Genomic DNA, 12,687 nt, shown 5'->3' with positions numbered 1-12,687 from the left:
TATCTGACATAACGAATATATGTCCACTGATGTCTTTAAGACATTTGGAAAAAAAATAGAATCATCTATAGTAAAGTGCAGTAGTATTTTAAACAATGGCTGACGCTTAACCACTGAAAAAATTCCATTTTTCAAATGATTCTCCCTAACGATTTAATTGAAAAATTTCGGACGTACTTCAGAATCGAGGACTAAAATTGTCCCACTAATCTCTTTCACCCCACTGTCCTAATTTCAGGATACAAAGCTCTGAAGTTCTAAGAAAGATATATACAGAGATAGACCTAATTTTACAATTTATCATTATTGATATTCATGTATTGACCTTAAGTAATCTAAGTGTGGCGTCCTTTCTATATTTTTTCCTATATTTATAGAAATGTGTACAAGTGCGAATACGACGATAAAAAAAAATAAATTGAACAATGTCCTGTCCTAAATATAAGGCTATACAATTCAAAGATTATCTCCAGGAAGATTTTCCAAAACAAAAAATAATTTAATCTGCGTAAAATCAATCAAAATTAAAAAAATTAAATATTGGAAGTTTTTCTCTCTGTATTTTAAAATTCGTAAAACGTCGATGCCACCGCGGTTTCAGGAATCCAACTTTGCGTTACATTTTGTTTTTGTTGCTCTAAAACTATAAAATCTAGAAACTTTAAATTACAAATGTGCGAAAAAATTTACAATGTGTAAGCCGAAATAAAAAAAAAAGCTAATATTTTTATTATTAGTTTGAGAATTATTAACTGTTAAACTGTTAGTAAAAAATTACCACTTGAAATTCGACATGATGAAAGTGTCCATTTTGATTTGTTAACCAAACGAGATATCGTTTCGAAGTTACAGTTAGGTGCTTTTTTCTGTGAATTTTTTCTCCTGTGTTTTTTGCTTTAAATATTGACTATTTGTAGTCCACTGCTGTAGAAAAAAAATTTTTTCTTACTCGAGATCTTTATTTTATAAGCTCGATTATGATTTGATTTCAAAATAAGATAAACGGAGAAAAAAGGAAAGATTAGATGTAGCCAGATGTAAGTCTTAAAAATGTGTATTTACATTTTTAAAAGTAAAAAATAATGAAAGAGTGTTTCCCCTATTGAATTTTTTTTACGGGTAAAATTACGTCTCACTTATTTATTTTATTGAATCACACTATTTCTATTCCTTAGGTTAATTTTCTTTCAAGTAAAAATAACTATTTCTAAATACCGGTTTATTGTTTATTTTGTTATGAGTAACAAATCGGAATGTTCTTGTGTAAAAATTTAATTGTATGTTTTGTTCACAATATTTTTTTTTTTGTTGTTTTTGTGGAAAATATTGACTTTTTAGGTGAAAAAACAATGAAAAAATGAGGAACAGTTGCAGTTGTTTGTGAGCGGAGCCTACTAGTATCTTACTATATACAAAAATTTTAATGATGGTGTTGCAGTTTTCCACTGTTGTCAGTGCATTTTTATTGGTCGGCAAATCAAGTACAAGGATCCAGTTTTTTCCTCATTCATTTCCATATTGTTTTGGTCGTCATCAGCATAAAATTAATAAAAATCATATAGGTATTCGCGATCGCAACGAAACTATAGGGGGCGTTGTTGTATGAGACGCATACCTGCGATTTCTATATGAACCGTCATTCAGTTACTCTGGAGACGTCGTTATGTAGCGTGTAGCATTGCAACGTTCCTTCTTTAATGTGGCTTATTAAATTTAAAAAAGAAAAATGCTTGATCTTCTTCTTGTACAACCGAAAACAAAATGGTATCCCTTTTTATTAGAGAAGGAACATCCAAAACAACACATCGGAAAAATATTTTGTACATAACAGAAAAAAATATGTATATTCTTATAAGAGTTAAAACCTAATTGCCCGAGAAATAGTTTAACTAAATTTAATGATATAACATGAAAGGCCCATTTAAACTTTACATTCTATAGTTTTAAGAATCATATTAGTTCAAAAATTAAAATGAACAAAAAGTATACATAAGCCTCATAATTTTATGAAATTTAATTTTGTAAAACAACGTTTTTTGACAATTTTTTATCAAAAAATTTCAAGTTTCAATAAAAATCATTATTTAGAAACCTAAGAAAACGTAAAATAAAGAATGCTGATGAAACAAAACAAAAAAAAAAAAAATTCTATTTTGTCGCCATTTTTAGTGCTACGAATATTCGTCTTTGGGATTTGCCAAAAACAAAACAAGATGCAATTTTATTTTTTCAGGAGGGAAATATTTTACCGAAAAAAACGAAAATGTACCAATTTCCCACAACATAAAACTTTATCTTGGTAAACGTACGTTTTTGGAAATGTTATTTTCATTTGGAATCTTATTTATCAGAGTTCATATGGCGATATGATTGTTTTTGAATCTATGCTAAACTCTATATCGGCTCATTTTCCCACCGAAATCCTGGACTATTTTGATTTTAAATAAAGTGTTTTATTTTATGAATTGTCGCAAAAATTTTAAGTGTAGATTAGCGGCACTTAAAAACCGCCAAATCTGTAGCGGCGGTGGCGTTAATACGTAAGTACCGAATTTTTATTCCATACTTTTCTTAATCATATTACTTCAAGCATTGGAATATACAAGAAGTATACATAAACGCATAATGTTATAACATTTAATTTTTTAAAAAAAGTATTTTGAGAACAATTTTTATCAAAAAATTATAAACTAAAAAACGGAAAATAAAGAATTCTTAGGATAAAAAAACGATTTTAAGAATTCTTTACATTGAAATAAAAACTTTCATATTGTTTCTTTTTTTATTATTCTTATAGTTCTTAATCAGACGTAAAAAACCATTCTGTAGAGAACCATCATCAAATGAAAAAAAAATATTTACAAGCAAATTTTTTATTGTAAAAATCATTGCACTTACCTGATTTATGATTCCCGGAGAATTCCAAAATGATAAGTTCCTTGTTTGAAAACTTTATTCTCAAATAATAGATACATAGTTTATACCTTCATTACTTTTAGATAACATACTACACAGCAAAATTTTATAATTGATATGAATTTGAATATGTAGCTAAAAACAGAATAGCTGAATTCTAGTTGAACTTATTCTTTCAAAATTAAAAAAAAACTTACCAAGAAAACGATTTAAATTAATTAAGAATCAGCACAAATGGCACTATTTCAAGTAACTTGGATAATTTTTTATTGTTGTTTTCCGAATTATATGGATACAGAAATATATACTATTCTATAACGAAGAAGAATATGCTATAACTATTACAATTCTGTATGTTCTGAATTCATATTTATTCACTGGAATGACGAAAGCAATGTTGACTTCACTTTAATTCGTAATGAATTGAAGACAGAAGAAATGCATTTTACCTTAATACACACATCTGTAACAGTATCCGAAATCGGAAGTCATCAGTTGCAAGTTTGTTGATAATAGAAATTAAAAATTATTGAGGAATTTTTCTTCAAATGTTTGGCGTGTTCTGTTCCTGAAAGATTTACTAATATTCTGGAGATTTTTTTAAGTTCTTCGGCCTTTTCCTTAGGGAAATTTTGTTTCTTATTTGCTGCTAAAAAATGGCGTCTGATTCAGTCAATGACTTTGATGGAACTAAATGAAAACGTGATAAATTAATGTCCGGTATTTACAGGCTCCCGCTAGACGGCGTACTCGAGCGTTGCGATCGCGAATTAAGCTTTTAATTCAAGAGTTTGAAACTAACAAAATTGTTTTTTTATTATTATAATTATTATGTAAATTTAAGATAAATTATTTTAAGATAAATTTATTTAGAAATGTGGTCTAATCTTTTTAACCGCTTTGCAATTATTATTTTTGTGCTAATAACATTAATATACTGTTATATATTACAGTTAAAGAGATCTGTTAAATCATTTAGAACTTAACGATCAGCTTCATGCTCTATGAAATGCAATCAAAAATAGCATATAATATATCAGCCCGTTTGGTAAGCTAAAATACTAAATTACGGTTGTAAACTCATCAAATTTGTTTAAGCAAAATAATGTTGTAACAATATAAATGTTATTTTAAAGAATGATTATTGAGAAAAATTACTTCTGTTTACCAGGTAGATCTAAATATTTATAATACCAATAGTTAATTTTATTTGAACGTGAGAAGTGGAGGCACAAGCGTAAAACAACAATTATTGCGAAGCAATGGATTGGTGAGTGGCAGCGAACAGGGGACTTAGCCCCTAGTAGAAAATAAAATGAAAACTTTATTAAACTTACCACAATTGAAGTCTTTTTCAAAACTAGATTAAAAAATAAAAAGGTCCGTTTCGTAAGCTCCTAACAATCAAAAAAATAGTTGATGACTTGGATATTTTTTAATGATTATTCAGGATCATTAATTGCATCTCGTAATAAGTTAATAACAGCAACGTGTACAATACGATCTTTTTCAATCTTTAAGTATCTAAAAAAAAAGGAAATATTATTTTAAATTTCTCAATTTAATAGCTTTACCTTTACTTTGCATGAGCTTGTTATTATTATCTTACTTTTTTGAATGAATTAGAAAAGAGTTTTCCAATCAACTTGTTTTCGTTGAGTAGTCTTCTACTATTTGTTTTTAAATTCATATTGTCCGTGTAATAATTTTATGACAACTCAAAAGTTCAAACAAATAGTGTTTTTCACGATTTTTTTGCTTTTTAATTAGAAGGATAGGCTTTTGGTTAAAAACCGAAAAGTACTTCGGATCAACTTCGTAGATATTTAATTAATTTATAAACTTTTCTGGGATTGCTCAATGTTTTCAGATAAGTCATGATTTTCAAGAATGACTGAAATAGTTCATATTAGCTTCTTTTTAATCAAATATATAATAAAATATTTACAAAAAAGCAATAAAATATGGGGTGAGGAAACTTCCACTTTAATTTACTAGAATTTTTATTTTTTATTTTATGTGAACTAAATTAATTTGAATTGGTTGGATCCAGCTCTGTCTGCAGACGCTCCCCCCCCCCTCCGAAAATTGCTTTGCAATCTTTTGTGGTTTGCTTTCTAAATAATGTTCGCTTCTCTCGCTACTAAGTTAAATTCATTTGAAACTCATTCTAGAGTAAAATCCTAAGAATTTAAATCAGTTATTAAATTCTTTAACACGAATACCTTTAAAAAAAAAAATTCCAGCCTATAATAAGTTATTGAAAAATAAAAAATTTGAAATAAATGATATAGCAGATTGAAAACTTTCAGAAAGAAGACGAAAATTCTGCTTTTAAGAAACGCATTCATTTTCACATTCCAAAAATTTGTCGTTATTTACTTATTTTTATTTTTTTTAAGTTGCCGATTCAATTATGAAAGTAACATTTTATGGTCCATGACATTTCAGCCCTACTATTTCTGTTCCGTTGCCATTTCAAAACCCTACCGATTCCGTCCTGTTACTAATTTGTTTCGTCGATTTTGATACAGACATTCTATCCTATTTTATAGACGTTCGATCTTAATTACAATGCTTATGTTTCAATGGCTATATAAATATAATTTTTTCTAATTATTTTTTATTAGCCGCCTTTGGCGACCAGGTCAAATCAGCTTTCGAAATTGTCTTGTACAATATATAAACTTTAATGGAACATGCTGAATGCACAGCAAAACTGTTTTCTTCAAATTTCACATTTAATTATAAAAATAACTTTAAAGGTATTATTTTTTAGGTACAATCATGTCATTCTGTCAGTAAATTTAAATTTTTATTCTGAAATTGTTTTTAAACAATCCCATAAAATATCTTGTTAAAATGCCATTGACACGATAAAAACAATTCATTTAAAGCAACAAATGACCTGCGACTCAGCTGACATGAAAGATAATGGGTATTAAATATCATCTTCATTAATTCATAATTTATTCACAATAAAAACGTAATTGTATATTTCTAAAGCGCTATTTTTAACAACAGCGTTAATTAAAAACTTTGTTACTTCCTGGCCGATGTTGTATTGTAGTTTTTAAGTGCAAGGTAGGCGTTGTCTTAAAGTTGAAATTCTGAGAAATTCCTTGATACTTCAATATTAATGTCTCTGGAGAAAGTGATAATCCATTTTAAGATTTCTTATTTTATTACCTTCTGAATAAAGAGCATCGTAAAATAAAAATACATTTCATAGTTCGAATGCTTTCTTTTAAAAATAAAAATTCGCTATCACTCACACCAAAGAATTTTCAGATTAAATTGCTAATGATTCACGTGCGCCAAATACAGATTTTGCGAAAGGTGTTTTTTTTTCTTGCATTACCTAAGTTAAAAAATACGTGAAATTTTGTAGGTGTTTTATTGAATCATTATTATTTTTTCAAGACAGAATTTTTATATTACTGTTAATGCGATTTTTTTTTTCTTATCAAAATACTCCAAAACTTTCAAAATTAACAATAAAATCTTGTTTTATATTTGGTAATTGTGATAAAATTTCGTATTTTTATCATGATACCTTCGAGAATTTAATAAAAACCATTTATTCTGTTAAATTTACTTTTCTGTATACTTTGCGAAATATGTTTTAATAAGAACTATGATTTTGAAAACCAGAATTTCCGTTACCATTTGAAGAGAAGTATCGTCAAATAAATAGTTTAAATACCATATATTTTGATTTTTTTTTACCAGAAATGTCAATACAGTAAATTTTCTCCGTGTGTTATTTATATTCCTATTCTTAAGATCACAACTAACAATTAAATATCTCTAACGGAAAGGAAATATATCTCTTACATCAAAGAAATGAAGCACCCTCGCATTTTTTTTCTTAAATCTCAATGTTAAACAATTACTTTAACAATCAATAAAAAAAAATTATAAAATTGTGCTAATTGCATTATTGGGAGTCATGATGGCTCAGGGATAGAGCGTTCGCCTTCCAATGAGGTGAACCGGGTTCGAATCCAATTGATGGCTGGTCGATACGAATTCCGCATACACCGACCAGAGTGTTGACGTAAGATATCCTCAGTGGTAGACGAATCATGGATTAGAGTCCCCTTGCCGTCAGGCTAACCGTGGCAGGTTTTCGTGGTTTTCCTCTCCTTGCAAAGCAAATGCCAGTTAGTTCCATCAAAAAGTCCTCCATGAAAGCAAATTTCTCCCGATACTTGATCCAGGAGTTACCTTGTCTTCTGGATGGGGTTCAAAATTACAAAGGCTGCTGAGTTAAAAATTAGTAGTCATAAACCCAAAAAATAGGGTTGATTGTTCTACAATGATTATAAAAATAAAATTGTATTTTTGGAAGCGTGGTGGCTCAGTGGATAGAACGTTCCTCTTCCAATGTGGTCCCCCTGCTTTGAATCCCAGCGGTGGCTAGTTAGTGCGAATTCTGCTCCCGATTCGCACTATCCACATGTATGAACGTTAAATATCCCCATTGGAAGACAGACGGATCATGTGTTAGAATCCTCTCGCCGACCGGCTGATCGTGGGAGGTTTACGTGATTTTCTTCCTTATGTAACGCAAATGTTAGTTAGTTCTTCAAAATAAAATCTTATTTAGAGTAATTAGAAATGTAAGAGAAAAACTATTTTTGATTATTCAAAAAGAAAAAAGAAATGCTTCTCATAATTTTTCTATTTTTTCTTTTATTATTTTTTAAGTTAGTTGCTTGTGCAACAATAAAGATAAGAGTCTATTAAGAAAGAAAATATAATTTGGGGAAAATGTTGTTTACATGGAATGCTGTTTTTCATGGAATTATCATCCCAATGAAGCATGACACTTGAAATCGATAGATTTAGCTATCATCAGCTCCTTAACTGTGAATGTGAAAGAAATTTTCTAGTTCTTTAATAAAGTACTTTTTATTCAAAATAATTACAAAACAAATGAAAGACAATGCAGCTATTTACAATAAAATGATGTTAAAAAAATGTATAATGTGATAATAACGTGATTTTCCTAAATATTATCGACATTTATCTCGAAAATAAGATAATATATCTAGCAGAGGATGAGAAAAGCTAACTTCATCAATATATTTTCCTTTAAGCAGTAAAACAAACTCCTTAAATTTTATTCCAGTCAAATAAATTACATAAAAATATTTATTTCTAAAAATATAATGATTATTCACTTACTCTTTATAAAAAAATGAAAACAAGCCATATAAATAGGAATAATTTGTGAAATGATCTTTTTTCTTTATTTTTAAAAAGTGTTTTCATTTGTATGAAAATAGCGTAAACATATAATCTTATACAAGTCACCCACTGAAACCAATTTATTTAAAAATGCAGGGTGTTTTGTAATATCCACCTCGAATATATATTTTCAGAATCTTTCTCAAAAATAAACTAATAAAAGTTCACACGCGCTGAGTCACAAATTAATATTTATCCCAACATCTTCCTCACATCAATTTAACCTCGCATCTCTTTTTCTTTTTTTTTTTTTAAATACCTTTGGCAGTCAAGCAGGTTTGAATGTATTCAATATCGGCTTCCTTGTTGATAATTTGTTGGATTTTGATAAGGTTTTTTCTCTTCTAAATATGATTTGGGATTCATGTTGGTTTCAAATAAATTTTTTTATAATTTTATTTTGAATTTAGATTCTAAAAACAGATACAAAGGGTGGTGTTCACTGATCACCTATTTTTAATAAATTTTTGAATTGATTGTTAATTAAATTTCAAAAATTTATCATAACTTGTTTTAAAGTTGATACGTATAAAGAGTTATATGAAATTTTTGATGTGTCCCTAATATTTGGTTAAAAAAATATTCTGCGTTGAAACTTGATGAAAATCTTTACTAAATTCACTTTTAAAATTGGCAGTTTTATAAATTGGCAGTGTTATTAAACTAATGAAATTTGAGGAGTTTATTCACGTTTCATAGTTCGCAAATTAAAAATTATAACCAACCATCAGTTCAACTTGTTGACCTGATGCTGTTAAAAGTTTCCTAAAATCGAAAAATAGTGATTGTTTTAGGTCTTAAAACGAATTTCAAGTTTTAAAAAGGTGTTTTGGTCTTGAAATTAGTTAAGACTTGCATATAGATAATCACATTGTACTCCTATAACCGCACGAGTTTTGTATTTCAAAAATTATATGAACTCACAAATACATGTTAGTATAGTTATAAGACATGATAACGAAATATTTTTTTCTGATTTTGACTTGCGAAGAATAAAGTAAAAGCTATAAAACTTAATTGTTTTTCGAAGTGAAATTAACATTTTGAAAAACGGAGGAATACGCATGCTTCTTTGCAAAAATCGCGATCAAACGATAAAAATAATAATGTAAATTTTTCTGTTATCCAAAAAGTTTCCAATTGACCAAATATATTTAAATATGTGCATTTTAAAATAACTAAATTTTCCACGATGTCAAAAGAAAAAAAAACTGAAAGCTTGGTTTATTTTTTTTAAATACCCACAAAGTTTTAATTCGTTTTCTTTTTAAAGTATAAACATCAAAGGAAATGCTATGCTCATACGAAATACTGGAAATACATGCTAACTTCTGTATTAACAGAAGTATTTTCTGAAAAGAAAGAGCATTCAAGTAAAATAATTGTGAATATGCTACCGTGAAGGACCGAAATCAAGAGAATGTCGACTTTCACCGGTGAATGGCAACAATCACATACTCGCTTTGGTGAATGTTTGGAATATTTGTTACTTACGATTTAATATTAATTTATTCGTTGATATTACTATATTTATTCGAAATTTTCATACCTGCTGAAAATAGATAAGGAGAAACATCAGTGTTCGGAGTACCGGTTAAATGACCCCCGGGCAGTGACACTTGACCTCAAAAAACATTGATGTAGGGCACACCGGGCAAATGTATACCGGTCAGTGGCACTGAATCTCAAAAAACATTGATGTATGGCATACAGGAAAAATATATACCTCTCAGTGGCACTTAACTATACCTAATATATATTTCGGAATATGTGATTTTCAGCATTCTCCAGTGGAAGTCAACAGCCACCAATTTCGATCATTCACAGTAACAAATACACGAAACGGTAAAGCATTTTGGCGAAAAATGTTATTCTCAAATTTCCTTTTAACACAAAATATCATGATTTAAAACGTCGATTTGAAACACGTGACTATTTCAATGAACTATAAAAAAATTGGCACAACTTTAACAAATATGAACCGAATAGCTGAATAATAAAAATCCTGGTCCAATTTAAAAACAAAGCTGAGCAGATCTAGGCATAATCTTGCTCTTACAACACAGTAGATATCTGCTCTAGGTTCACGGGTTCGATATCATCAAGCAGCTCTACTCTCCCTATATCTGTAAAGTATATTTTTCAGGAATATTTTCCTCAAGTTCTTTCTCCACCGGGAGCACCGGGTTCTAAAATGAATACAGTTTGCCACAATTGTTGAATATTAATGTCCGTCCCTCTAATGGCGTCCTCATACGCAGGTGGAGGTCCCAGATCAGCAATGTACTGAAATGACAGTATTAGTAAACTATGAAAAAATATTTATAATCAGAATTGAAAAACATTGTCATACTTTAAGAGTATAGCAATAAAATAATAAATAGACAATAGACAATCAATTGAGAAATTAGTTTTAACCCAGATCGGAGACTGATGCCGATTTTCTATATATATATATATATATATATATATATATATATATATATATATATATATATATATATATATATATATATATATATATATATTTATATATATATATATATATATATATATATATATATATATATATATATATAATAAAATCCGTTTCACTTTTCTTCCTGGATCTTTCATTATTTTCAACATCTACGCCGTTATCTATCTTCCCTATTTACCAGTCTTGTTCAGAACCTTTTCGAACAACAGAACACAACCACGGAACCCCTTTCAGAACACATTTCTCTGCAACCACGTGTTTACCGTAGGTAAGGTTTCTTCATGCAAAACGTTCAAATTTTTTATGCACTTACGTAAGATGGACAAATACCTTGTAAAGGTAAAATCTTCTATGATGATGCACCAAAAATATTCAATGCTTTAAAAATAGAATACGTTAAAAATGTATTATAATTAAAGAAATGATTTTTTTTCAAGAGTTTTTGTGTTTTTTTTAGTTTTTAGAAATCTTATTAACTTTTTGAAATCTCACCCCGTTTTTGAGAATTCTCACGCATTTTTTACATATATATATATATATATATATATATATATATATATATATAATATATATATATATATATATATATATATATATATATATATATATATATATATATATATATATATATATATATATATATAATATATATATATATATATATATATATAATATAAAATATATATTATATAATTCCTATTCCGACCACAGTGCTGACGTAAAATATTCTCAGTGGTAGTCAGATCATGGGTTAGAGAACTCCTGGATCAAGTACTGGGAGAAATTTTGCCAAAGTGGAGGGCTTTTTGATGGAACTGACCCGTATTTGCGTTACACTGAGAGGAAAACCACTAAACCCTCTTACGGTCAGCCTGGCGGCAAGGGGACTCTAACCCATGATCCGTCTACCACTTAGGATATTTTACGTCAGCACTGTGGTCGGTGCAAGCCGAATGCGGAATTCGTATCGATCAGTAATTGCTGGGATTCGAACCCGGTTTACCTCATTGGAAGGTGAACGCTTTATCTATTGAGCCATCAAATCATAATATTAGTACTTTGACTCTTAATATTATGCAATATTGATGCGACCCAAATAAGGTAATAAAATGAACCATGTTTTGCTAATTTGAACCACCGAATCATGCAATGAGGTTTAATGAGGAATAACAATAGGGTCCGTCTTAACAGCATATTGAGGTTGCTGCAATTTCACTCGAAAATATGATTCAAATCTCCTAAAAATCTTAGACAGTACAATATTTAAAGAGACTCTCTCCTTTCGCCCGAATGCGCAACTGTCGAAGAGGGGGAGGAGACAAGGGAGGAAAATTCCTATTTAATTTTCAACAATAAACTGATGACTGGTATTTGCTGCATTCGGTAAATATCTTTCGATACATGTAAAATGCAAGGCCGTCACCCAATTAGAATTTCAGGAATCAATCGAGCGGTCTTCTACATTCTTTTTTAATTTTTTCTGATAAAATTATACCAATAAAAATTCTGAAATCAGCACATTTTGAAGGTAATATTAAATAGTTTATAGTTATCTGCTTTTAGATTTTTGATAAGTATCGTTGTGTACGTGCGATTTTATGTGAAAAGAAATTTTTAGCATCATCCGAATCGATTATCAATTTAAACTGCAATAAAATTAAACTTTAAAAAATCTAAAAATTAACAAGTGCGTAGTTTTAAATGATTAACTATAACCCATTTAACTTATTGCGTAAAGTCTTAAAAACTCCATAGTAGTTCTAAAAACTCCATAGTAGTTCTAAAAATTAGATCCTAATCCAATAATACTATTTCTCCTAATCTAAGAAAGTGACTCCTTTATTTTTCACCTTTTTTGAAGTTGCTGTTCTGTCGAATAATATTATATCATCAAAAAATATCAAGAAAACGTAAATCAAAATTTAAACTAAAATCCAAGATGGCGAAAATGGAGGTCTCACAAGATTCCCAAATCGTGTTCCACGGAACCGTAAGGTTCCGTGAAAGAGTCACAGGGTTTCCGAGAGTTATGACTT

At 29.0% G+C, this 12,687-nt stretch overlaps 1 protein-coding gene across 2 annotated transcripts in view; it reads right to left on the bottom strand.

Moving 5' to 3' along the window:
* Positions 1-7,817: 7,817 nt before the first annotated feature.
* LOC110283246 (uncharacterized) overlaps positions 7,818-12,687 on the bottom strand; it is a 41,293-nt gene continuing 36,423 nt past the window's right edge. For both annotated transcript variants that reach the window (XM_087166286.1, XM_087166285.1), the window contains exon 6: positions 7,818-10,458. In XM_087166286.1, the coding sequence (XP_087022412.1) occupies positions 10,330-10,458 (129 nt within the window). In that variant the 3' untranslated portion in view covers positions 7,818-10,329. The remainder of the gene's footprint in view (positions 10,459-12,687) is intronic.

Source organism: Parasteatoda tepidariorum, chromosome 6 (genome assembly GCF_982258835.1).
Source record: "Parasteatoda tepidariorum strain Cologne lab strain chromosome 6, Ptep-v5.0, whole genome shotgun sequence".
In the NCBI taxonomy this organism is placed as follows: Eukaryota; Metazoa; Arthropoda; class Arachnida; order Araneae; family Theridiidae; genus Parasteatoda; species Parasteatoda tepidariorum.
The sequence above is the reverse complement of the archived record's forward strand: the minus strand, read 5'-3'. Positions and strand labels throughout refer to the sequence as shown.